The sequence below is a fragment of the Sinohyriopsis cumingii genome, chromosome 2 (genome assembly GCF_028554795.1).
Source record: "Sinohyriopsis cumingii isolate HCF-2022 chromosome 2, ASM2855479v2, whole genome shotgun sequence".
Taxonomy (NCBI): Eukaryota; Metazoa; Mollusca; class Bivalvia; order Unionida; family Unionidae; genus Sinohyriopsis; species Sinohyriopsis cumingii.
Window position 1 is genome coordinate 60008289 of NC_142962.1, and position 12767 is coordinate 60021055.

General features: G+C 35.9%; 1 protein-coding gene across 2 annotated transcripts in view; it reads right to left on the reverse strand.

Moving 5' to 3' along the window:
* The window catches only part of LOC149804991 (interferon-induced protein 44-like), a 19224-nt gene extending 16797 nt beyond the window's left edge, over positions 1 to 2427 (reverse strand). The window contains exons 1-2 of one of the 2 annotated variants that reach the window (XM_089946334.1): positions 2099 to 2427; positions 708 to 1131 (exon numbers count right to left, since the gene is read on the reverse strand). In XM_089946334.1, the coding sequence (XP_089802460.1) occupies positions 708 to 1131; positions 2099 to 2212 (538 nt within the window). In that variant the 5' untranslated portion in view covers positions 2213 to 2427. The remainder of the gene's footprint in view (positions 1 to 707; positions 1132 to 2098) is intronic. The other variant, XM_089946325.1, reaches the window with a different exon arrangement.
* Between the last annotated feature and the right edge of the window lie 10340 nt (positions 2428 to 12767).

Below are 12767 nucleotides of genomic sequence, written 5' to 3' on the forward strand. Positions count from 1 at the left end.
CGTACATCCTGGGGCCGGGCCTGCTTGTGCCACCAGCTGTACTGGCCACCATGTACAGGCTATCATGTGCTGAAAAATGGCGCTAAGCCCACAACAACGTCTTGAGATACGTCCACAAAGTTTGTAGAGTCCCTATATAAAAGGGCATAAGGCATCGACAGTCTAGAAACAAACAGAGCTGAAAATTTAAACATCATTCAATGGTGAAAGTTTAGCCAACGTGATTTAATTACTCTTCTCTAAATGCATCCATATGAACATCATTCAATGGTGAAAGTTTAGCCAACGTGATTTAATTACTCTTCTCTAAATGCATCCATATGAGTGTACGAGAAATTGGGTCAAAGATATTGACGGTGTAACGAGCACGCAATGACCGAACAGAAGTCTCAAAAGCTGTATCACATGACAACTTAGTTCGCAAGAGGATACAACGATTTAGCCCAGATTCTTCATTATTATCACCTTTACAATACACAATCTTCAGGAATGCGAGCTTAGAGTGCCCTTTCAAATAGTGGGCGTCTGTCAAGGGTGAGATACAGGTTATATATAGTCCTCCAGCCTTTGGACATTATTCATCCGTCTGCATGCGTTACGAAATTATGATTGCGCTCGGAATCGTTTGTTAGGAACAAATCCTCTCCACTTATCGGAAATAAATATTACCTTTTAATCTTTAACCAGTAATTTACATATACACTCACCGGTCACAATGTAAACTTGGATGTAAACTTTCCCCTTAAAATGAGCCGGATAATTCCACCCTTGTTCAATTCTAAATGTTGGCATCTCTGACGTCCATTTGATGTCGATGTTCCAGTGTAGATCACTCATGTCACCCTTACATTGCCAACTTGAACTAGAAGTCGTAAGAATTTCTTGCTTGCCAAACGATGGACCGTAGTCTTTACTCATTCGAATAGCATGGTCTGGGTCAGAAACGCGATGGAGACACGGTTCTGTATCTTGTTCGTTGGATACCCAAATTAAGAATGCTTGAGAGTCGTAACCAAACTTTTCTTCTGAGGCACTCTGCCAGCTGTTTGATGTGTAGCCGATGATACGGGCAGTGTCTCCAATGAAAACTGTGACTGTAGGCCCTTTGTTATCGCATCTGCTGTGAAAATTCTGGATTAAATAACATAAAAAATGACTTTATATTACATGCACGCACGTACGCACATACACACACATACATACATACATACATAACTCTGGTAGCCTAGTGGTTTGGGCGTCCGCCTCTGATGCGGACCGAGTCATACCAAAGATATAAAAATGGTACTAACAGCCGCTTCGCAAGGCGCTCAGCATTAAGAGGTTAGTGTTTTGTTTGTTTTTTAGTGTAGGACTGATCGGCCTGGTGTTAGAATAATGTGACTGGGTGGGACATCATGCTACATGTCTGCGGCACGAAGCCCCAGTGCTAGACATCACTATAAACTGCCACACTGCAGACATCGTTGCGATATGACTGAAATATTGTTAAAGTCCAAATATCAAACACACACACACACACACGTAAGGTTTCCTTCGATCTTTCTGATGGCCTATGTGGTTATAGCGTCCGCCTCGCATACGGGAGGTCGCGGTTTCGAACCAAAGACTTATAAAAATGGTCCTAGCAGCTGCCTTGCTTGGCGCTCATCATTAAGAGGTTAGTGTTAGGACTGGCTGGCCTGGCCTGGACAATATGACTGGGCGGGACATGATGCCACATGTCTGCGGCATGATGCCTATGTGCCAGACATCACTATAAAATTTGCCACACTGTAGACGTCGTAGCGATATGACACATATTGTTAAAGCTATGTTAAGACTCCAAATCACACACACACACACACACACACACACACACACGCACGCACGCACGCACACACACACACACACACATGGTCTCCTGTTATTTATATGTGTATTGATATATGAATATTTTATATATGCATTACAAGAATGATGACAGATGTATGGATAAAAGAATTAAAAGAACTTTTTTTTGCATTGAGTATTTGTTATGTTATCGAGATATATTGTGAAACATTGCTCTATTTTGTTTTTTATCTCCATAATAGTAAAAATAGACTTAAGAATTTACCTTCAGATCGCATCCATCTCTCTTTGACTTGTAGACGAGTGAAAAATTTTTCGCATCCGGCCCAATGCAAGACTCAGTGTACCTCCAAATTTCCTGTGGCAGCTCGTCTGCCATTTTGACTAGCTTGTATAACAAACAACGAGTAATGATTGCAAAAACAGCTTAAGGAGAAAAGGAGTTTCAAGGTTGATTAGCAGAAACACCGACATACACTCAAAAACCGAAATGCACCGAAATACGCAAGTGGTTACATGTTTGCGGTGTATGTATCGGTGTACACTCTTCATTTATGATTTTTATTTGTTTTAATACTAATTAAAATAAAACTAACGTTAATTTAAGTGATTTTGATTAGAATTATTTAGTGTTTACTAATCCATGGCACAAGTCATGTAATGACGTCACTATGTCGTACTTGATTGGACAAGTATCATAAATGGAGAACTATAATAGAAAGTGAAAAGTATCAACTACAAACGTACTTTCGCCATAATATTATATATTTACGTTAACTTTTAATTATACAGTTCATATCGTTTTATTTTATTATTATTAGTTCACATTTAAAATATAGTAGATACACGAATGAGATTAAGAATGAGATTGTAACAAGTCCAAATATATAATAATAAATTAAGACAACTCAGGAAGTCATTTTAAAAATAAAAGACCTCTCAAAAACTTGTGTTATTCATTCTTTCGCAGAATTTTACCGAAACCAATAAAATGCCCGATTCACGCTTTTCTATACACACAGCCTGTATTGTTGCATGTTTATGAAGATATATCTAGTGAAATATATTTTAATGCTCAGGCTTGGATTTTTAATCAGTAATCGTCACAGTTCGTACTTTAATATTTCTCTTTTCAATGTGGCGTATGAAGCTTTGGAACACGTTTTACATTGTTGCTGTCGTTTTTATCCAGTCTGTTTTTATCGACTAAATTTTTCAAACTGTCTCCAATGTGTACAAGAACACTCGTCTGATTTATTAATTTTCTGGTTACTGATTCTTGTGACAGTTATACAAATTCTGTGAGCGTTTTCGTCTTCCAGTCAACTGCCTGTTTAAGAATGTATTTCATGTATAGACATTGCTTTTTTAAATGAGGTCTATTCTGGTAGATTCTTGACGGGTTATTGAATTTTAGTTGTACATTTTAGTCTTTAGTCTTTCCGAACTTAAATTAAGAATTTTTTCAGAAATTCAAGCACAACGGTTTTTTTTAAAGCCTCGCATTTATCGTCAAAGCAAATGCTGTCATCAGCGTGAACTAGTCCATCATCCCCTCAAAATTTGTTTCGATATATCTTTGCGGTCAGTTGCAGTAACCTGTGTCATCGCTTGTAAATGGCGTGTGTACGGAACTTGTCCTGCTTCGGGTAGAACGGCCGTAACCAGGTCGTATAGAGCGATCATGGGCCCTGAGGTAAGAAACAGCCGGGCCTCTCCTAGTTTTTGTTCAAACAAAAATTTTCTTTTATAAAATTAAAAATTAAAGATATATTCCCCCGGTTGCCCCCTCTAGTTGGCCCTGACCGTAACGGCTCTGACTCGAGTCATTTCATCATTATTAACAGCTACAAGGTTACTCAGATTTGAATCCATATGTTGTACTTTCAAATTATGGGGAAAATGACTATGTTCCGAAACTGCTATTGTCATGAATGAAGAGTGGTCCAAGACAGATTGCTGGTTTGTCTGTTCTAGCTTGTTTCACCATCAGTTGCTTGTAACATGCTACCGTCACATGCATTTTACATTGCATAAAAGTCTTGTCAGTCGTAAGGATAATCTGACCAGAGCAACACAGATTCTTAATGTCTGTTATCAGTTCGTCTGTGTACAATATGACACATGAGTATTTACAGCTGGTCCTGCTAAATGATCGTACAAATGGGTTATCTTCAGTTACCAAATATTCGAGGTGTCTGTTTGGTCCGCAATGTTGTTGGATTGTCCTGGAGCTTCTCTGTCTGTTGACTTTGGAAGTCAGTATTTGTAATATATGTGAGGCTTACTTTAATTTAGTCATGTGATCTAAAACGTGGTTATATGCATTTATATATTCTTGATTTATTCAGCCAGTGTCAAATTACATGCCAGACCCGTCCACTTGCGATCTGACCTTTATATACATATGGTCCTTTTTCAAATGAGTAAGTGCCTGTAGTTCACGAGAATTTGATCGTTGCGAGGTTGCCGATCCAACAGTCTATATCCAGTTTTCCGTTGAATATGTTTTAGAAAGATTAACAACAAATCCTGTTCTGATTCTCGCTGACAAATATGTAAACTTTACGATTTATGGTACGCACCGGCATTAATACACTCCAATCTTCTGAAGAAAAAAGAAAGAACTTTTTTTCCTATTATACGACCCTTTTTCAAGTTTTTCTCGTTATTGGAAACTAAGTAGATATTTTCTTTAACATTACAAGGACTCCATTCTCCGTTAGAGTTTTATGGAATCCATTCTACGTTAAAGTCTGGTGGAATCCATTCTACGTTAGTCTGATGGATCCGTTCTACGTTAAAGTCTATGGAATCCATTCTACGTTAGTCTGATGGATCCGTTCTACGTTAAAGTCTGATGGAATCCATTCTACGTTAGAGTCTGATTATAACGATTCCACAGCCTTTCCTGTGTCAATAAATGTACCCTGGTCTAATAAACTCTTGCTGGATTTTGATATGTGTCATTTCTGTCTTCTACCTCGTTTTATATTTCAATTACGTTGTCGATTATATCAGTATGTGACTTGTTACAAACGATTATTTCCGTCAAGTAAGAAATGAAAGAAATAGTACCTACGAAAGAGTAGTTGTCGACATTTAGAATGACCGTATGCTCCTATTTTATATACCAGTGGCACAAAGTGACTGGGTATAAACCAATTCGTTATTTCTGGGACAGACATTATGCATGCTTCTGTAGATGCTGATTTGTTTATGGTGGCAGGGTCCAGTTTCGTAAATTGGTCCTTGGCAAATTTCTTAACTTAAGGCTATGGTGTGACTTTTTCAGCTATTATTGTTTACTATTTATAGATATGGATATATTTGTGAACTAGGTGTTTCGGGCTTGTGTTGTTCCTGAAATTGATGTCAGGCATGTACACTTTCCATAGTTGCTCTGCAGTATGTTGATAGTGAAATACCAAGAGTCGGCTAGGAAGAAGAGCTAGCCTCTCATAGCAGTGGACACGTGGGTTCAAGGCAAGTAGAGTATTTAAAAAACGGCTTGGATGACAACTATTCTGAATTGCATCAAACTATTTAGTAGACAATGTTTTTCAAAATTTTCATCCAGAGAAAGAGCTTGCGTTTGAACTGTGAGCACCACATGCTGTCAAAAATGGCTTTTGGATGTGAAAAATGCATGTATAAAATAGGGGTTGGGGTGCATAAACGTCTTCTGCTATCAACTGCCATTGACTTCTCTGGTCAAGTGTATACTATTCTTACGCTTTGTTTTAATATAGGTATCTAAATATATGGACCTTTTTGACCTCACTTGTGTATTTGATTTTTTATTATTTTTTTATACTAGGTCGCTGATTGCGGTATTAAATTTGTACATACAAACTGGTCCCTGCCCCCTTATTGTCTTTCCAACAACCATATGGCTAAAATGTTCTGCCGCAAAATGGGTTTGTAACTTTGGTAGCGGTTAATATGAACAAACGGTCTTTGAAAAGATGGCTTATACTGCATACATGTGTCCATTTCAGAGTAGGAACCAGTCTCACTAACGTCTTTCACAAGTCACTAACAACAATGCGACAGAGATCAAGTCTAGAAAACTTTTCATCAGTTCTATTGCAGTTCCTAGTTGCAGAACTTTGTGAAAGTTTTCCGAACCAGTGAGTGCTCTAAAAATTGTTCCATTTGTTTAATGTATGTGGTCAGTAGTTTCGTCTTTAAAACATCTTTTCATTCTGTCATTTCTTTATAGCGCATGTTAATTAATTGCACGATTAGTCAAATGCCATGATGGATCAATGAAATACGGCTATGACAATTCAAAAGAATAAAAGATCAACAGTGAACAAGGAGAGAGAGAGAGGGATCTTCTAAAAAATGTAAACGTTGTACAATAATTGCAAACCTAAACCAGACGGCATGAATAGAAACAAGTAGTTTTTGGGGGATCAACAAAAAATACAAATAATCAGTATCGTTTAGTGGCGCATGTAAATTAAAACAAGAAATGTATAACATATGTATTATTGAAGATCCATAAAATATGACATGACTGCTCAGAAGATTTTTGGGGCTGTGCTAAAGAGTTCTCTCACGTTGGTTGACAATAACTTCTAAAGTGAGAAAAACATACATGTTTGTTGTTTATATATAAACGCAGACATCTCCTTAATATCAGCTTAATTGTTTTGCTTCAAAAACTAAAAGTCGGTCGTGATTTCTTGCAATTAGCAATCAACGAATAATGACAATGTTGTGCAGAACCACGCTATTTCTTCATGTGCTCTATATTGATTGCTTACTTAGCTTTAATAAGAAAATTGAATCAAAGGGAGGACAATAAAGGAGTAAAAAGAAGCGACTTTAAAGATGAATTAAAACGATTTGCATCGTCCTTTCAGAGTTCAGAGACTTTTTCAAAAAGGACTTATTAAACCGACTTTCACCTTCATTTCTGGTGATTAACTTGCACCTCATTTTAGGCCTTTGTTTACTTTGAAACACATTAAGTATATGATAGATACACCAAAAATATGTAAATACATGCTCTGACTTGTTAAGATATCACTTTTAATCTCACCCTAGCATATACTTAGAGTTTAAGTTCGGAACAATTAGGAATGTATCGTTCACCTGCAATCAAGTACGACCCAGTAACGTCATTACATGAAAGCCGTGCTATATTCCTTCATCGCTAGTAGATATAGAACTTTCGAATTAAAATCAGTGAATCTTGTGGGCGAAATGCTCCAGTATTGTCACCTTATCAGTGAACTGTTTCAATTAGAAGAACAACAAAAACATATTATTGTATGCCCCAACGAGTAGGCTACCAAAAGTGTTAAAAGTTTGAAAGTTGCAGATTTCATAGGAAATGTCAGCTGTTTACGGCTTACGTTCTGCCGTGTGTTGTGTGCATCCGCACGGTAAAACCAAGTAACATAATTTTGTCTTAATTCAAGATACCAAAACATAATTATAAAATGTTCATTAACACGGAAAATCTTTGCAAGTTAACTTCTTTTTTTAATTCACGATAACAAATCATACACTAAAAATAAAAATAATATTAAAAAAGAACGCTTCGGGTGGGATTAGATCATGGATCTTATGCATGACAAGTCGACGAATTTGTAATCGACTGCAGTGATTGGTATGTTGGAAAAATATATTTCTTTGATTATATTATAGCTGTCTGTTATGAACTGTTAAATGTAAAACGTAGTAAATCGTCCACCAAAACTGTAATGGTGTATACCAATATATAAACTGATAATACTAGATGTAAATAATTGTGTATTTCAGTATATTTCGGTTATTTACTTTATGTTTCTTGTAACCGGTCTTGAAGCGCTTTTTCTCCTGAAACCGCTGAAACAGCAATTACTGCCCCCTTGAAAACTATTCTTAATGACATCTTCATTAATATGAATATTTCGCGAAAAAACGGCTTAGCGTGGCAGACACAAAAAAGCAAATTATTAAAGAAATGTAGCGGTATATTGTGCATCGAGTAACGATTTGTGCTGTTTACCGCGTATTTCTGTGGCGTTAGCTGAAATATTCCGCCACCAATTCAGGAAAGGAAGAGATGATAACAGGATTCAAGTACTCTGGTGGTGGGAATGGTAATTCGCTTAACCGTAATTTGATTTACGGCCAATATTGATTGTCCCATTTCTCTACTGCAGAAATAAAACAGGTTAACGCTCAAGAAAAGAAAATATTTATAACATAAATTCTGTCTCCGAATCTGTGTAAATGAACCGCTGTGATCAATCACTTCTGTGGTCAAAACACTGGGTCAGAAATAAATATTTACAAAATGGACACACTGACTGTGATTTTAATCAACAACACGTCCAAAAAATACGGGGAAAAGAAAAACACGCTTGACGTAGAGAATGCAGAACATATGTCAAGATCACACGTTATAATATGCTTTAAGATGTGTTTTGGCTACATGTCGGCATATTTGCATTTCAATGTGTATCAAAAAGTGCACAAACTAGCAGTTTGTTATGGTGCAGCTGGCCTGTACACAATCTGGTAGCTTGTTATGTTGCTGCTGTTTTCTTGTAGGGGCTTGGGAGGGGCTATACATATCCTTTCTGTTTTCATGGTCCTGCGTGTTTTTTAATGAGGGTGGAAAGGCGCTGTGATTTTCCCTTTAAATTAAATATTTTGTTTCTTCTGACTCTGAACTCAGTAGAATTTCATTTGCCAACTGACAATGTGGAAAATTAATTTAGTCCTACGAACACTTCTTTTGTTTCAATAACAGATTGTCAGCTTATTAAAACAGAGAAGGTTTATTTGTTTCAAGCTGTTTTAAAGCTATCATTTAAAAAAAACAAGAAGACATCATTGAATTTTTTTTATATCCAAGAACATTACACACACACACACACACACACACACCAATTGGTCCCTTATTTTTGTAAACGTTTTCATTGATTATTATTAAAATTATTTCTGTGTTGCATGTATATGGATGAATTTCAACACTCACTACTTAAGTGCAGATATTAGATAAAGAAACATGTCTAAGCAATATAAAATGTTATTTGACCTCTGATATATTTTAGTAATCAGTAATCAGTGTTCATTAAAATTAGTTTCTCTTTTATTTTCAGTTAAGGGACACTTGTTTCGGTCACAAAAAAGAATAACGAGTCACCGCATGTTGTTGCCATATTCTTACAAATTTCTTTCTAATCAGTTTTATCTCTGTGACAGGCATCAAGCATCAATTATTATTTCAGGCTTGTACTACAGGTTACAGCTTTATCTCTGACAGGCATCAATCATCAAGTTTTATTTCAGGTTTGTGCTACAGGTTACAGTTTTATCTCTGTGACAGGCATCAAGCATCAAGTATTATTTCAGGTTTGTGCTACAGGTTACAGTTTTATCTCTGTTACAGGCATCAAACATCAATTATTATTTCAGGTTTGTGCTACAGGTTACAGTTTTAATTCTGTGACAGGCATCAAGCATCAAGTATTAGTTCAGGTTTGTGCTACAGGTTACAGTTTTATCTCTGTTACAGGCATCAAACATCAAGTATTAGTTCAGGTTTGTGCTACAGGTTACAGTTTTAATTCTGTGACAGGCATCAAGCATCAAGTATTAGTTCAGGTTTGTGCTACAGGTTACAGTTTTATCTCTGTTACAGGAATCAAGCATCAAGTATTAGTTCAGGTTTGTGCTACAGGTTACAGTTTTATCTCTGTGGCAGTCATCAAGCATCAATTATTATTTCAGGCTTGTACTACAGGTTACAGCTTTATCTGTGACAGTCATCAAGCATCAAGTTTTATTTCAGGTTTGTGCTACAGGTTAGTTTTATCTCTGTGACAGGCATCAAGCATCAAGTATTATTTCAGGTTTGTGCTTCTGATAAGGACTGTAGAAAAAAAGCTTGACACAGAAATAAAATTTATTTATAATAAAATTGTGCTTGTTTGCATATTTCAATGAGCATTAGTATTTATTTCATATATTTGTCAAAATTTATGATTTGCAACACTCTATCCTCCCATTAAACTGTAATAAATCAGCAGTGTGGGCATACATTTAAAGAGTACAAATTTAGTGTGTTTAAATTTTTGTATCTTATAGGTTGTCACTTTACGGAAAAGATATCCTTGACAACATGTTTATGCACCATTGGACAGAGTGGTGCTTGTTGACATGTAACAATTGATCGTTACCATCTGACTTACTACAAAAGCAGGAAAATGAGGTAGGTCACATTAAATACCGCTCAAATATAATACCACTGACATGGCATAACGTGTGTGTGTGTGTGTGTGTGTGTGTGTGTGTGTGGTTTTGAGGAGAAATTGAGAAGATTAAAAGTTGATGATATGGTCGTCCATTGTTGTGACCGTATTAATTCTAGTCAGGCTACAAGGTATAATAAATTCACCAGGTACAAACCTATTCTAGAAGACTCAGTGAGAGTCAGCTTGTGGAAAAACGAAAGGATTTTAACATCTTATTTCCTCACTGTAGTCAGTGATGCTGACTCTCAAAACATTTAACACGTTATGGAAAATTTGCGAACAGCATCATTTTGAGACGCCAGCAAAGAATGTCCAGTGATTATTTTCTAAATCTAATAAACACTGTCACTTTTCTAGAATTGCCCAGTAATAATGTAATGACATGTAAAGTTGTGACAGTGCTGGTCAAGAGTAAAACAGTAATGTTTGAAGTTCTGACAGGGAGTGTGACATAGATCTGGGAAAATGAGAAGACCCCCCTCCAGCTATTTGTTTCGTAAAACAAATTTAAACAATCAAACTTGTAGGACTGTCATAAGAAATGACACTTAGGTGTGTAAGAGCAATCTTTCCATTTGAAGAAGAAACAAAACAAATGTTTACATTATTTTGATATTTCGTTATGATTTGTTTCTAATTGTGTTTTCTTTAAATTCCTTTTCATTTCCAGAGAATGCACGACAGTGTCAGTCTATACCAAACTGGCATAACTGTGGAACCTATTTTGTCTTTAGCTGGCTGCACATCTTGATCAAGCGGACTGCAACCCCTACCAGACACTATTTTGTGTTGTTTGAAATCAAATGTCCATTTGCAGACACTTTACTAGAAAGTACCCGAGATCTCTCATGATGCTTTGAAATTAAAGACAAGCCATAGCTACTACTACCATGTTCAAATGCAGTTGGCAGTTACAGGAATGGAATGATACGATTTTTGAGACAATTCTGTCCGACAGAGAATTTTGGCTAGGTGTCAAGGTCAGCCTCTTCTATTATATATACTACCTTACCAGTTTTCATGTCGGTCTATTTGCAAATAATATTTGTTTTATAAGATATATTCATGATTATTGCAAGCACGTTGTCGTAACAATCGAAGCAATAACTTCAAAATAGTTTTGTTTTATAGAACATAATCTATAGCTGATGAATAATCTCTTTAAAGGGTATAATTGTCTATATAACTAAGAATGGTGTCATTAATACCTTAGACATTCTAATTCCCAAACCAAATATAGTATTATAAATTGGAAATTGAGCGTGATTTAACCCTTTCCAAATGGACATACGTTCATATTGCGGTAATAGATTTAAATAATTATGGCATTAATATTTTCAAGTATATATAGACTATTTATACATTGTTGTCATGGATACTGTTCAAATTACTCACTATTAGGTGAAAAGCAGGCGCTTCCACGAGTTAAAAAGTCATGAGTGAAAGTAAAAGTTTTCTCTACTCACAAAACCTAATTGAATTTCAACGACAAGTTAATACGTGTATAAATTTTCTTGCTCGTGACATACATTTTTCTTTTGCGATATTGTTTTCATGCCTTTTGACGAACTCTTGCAAAGAAGGTCATGATATTTTATCTGTCCACAAATATCAATATTTCATGAGAAGTTTGATATAATACCGTATTTATTGACTGATATAAAAACAATGAATATTTAGATAGCTGTTCCCACAGAAAAGAAGGTAGTGTTTGACACAAGGAAAAAAAAGCTTCGCCAAATCGCAGAGTACACTTAAATTCCACAGCTAGCAGTTTGTTACTGTGCGAAAAAATCCTAGTATTTGCTGTAATTGAAATACAAGGTTTAAGTACGTTGCTTTTGTGGCTATGTAAAGTGACATTATTGAGAGATGAGAGTTAATGCTTGAAATTGATCTTACGCATACTGGTCGATGAAAAGAGAATGCTGATGAAACAGGAATCAGAATTCGAACCACATACACCATGATGTTTCCAGTTAAACAGCGGTGTCATTTGGTCTCTACTATTTTAGACTCATATGAGAGATCATTAACAAAAAGCATGGTTTCACATTTAACAGTGCCATTCTACACACTAGGCTTTTGTCTTTATTTATGTAATATTTTCTAAAACAGACTATGAGATAAATTTCACTGATGATTGTATTCAATGTTTTTAAGGACAACTTCAAAATGTTAGTCACTCTTCACAATTAAAATAGGTAAAGATTCCTATTAAATCCTTTTTCTAACTATGGCGTACGGTTAATTCGGGCCTGAATCAGTGTATTCCTTACTGACGTTATTCCGCGTCATTTACTCTTTTCTTCAATATCGCAATCTTGTTTTAGCTGCATTGCCCATAATGACGGTGAACGAGAGAATCTCTGCTCGCAATACAACAACAGTGAAGTTGTCTTTTTTCGAGATTGTAAAAAACTATGATATAGACAAAAAGAAAATTCGGTTCTTCAGATTTTCGATAGTTATGCTGATAGGGGAATTTGTAATCTTTGAAAGAAGCAGGTTTAAAAATCCTCCAGGATTCTTATTTATTATAAAAATAGAATCTTTCTAGAGATTGGACCACTAATTTATCTCCCATGGAATCTGATGTTAATATATTAAAACACAAAAGTAACATGTGCATTATATAGACATGCAAACCACAGTGTTGTGAATCATTGC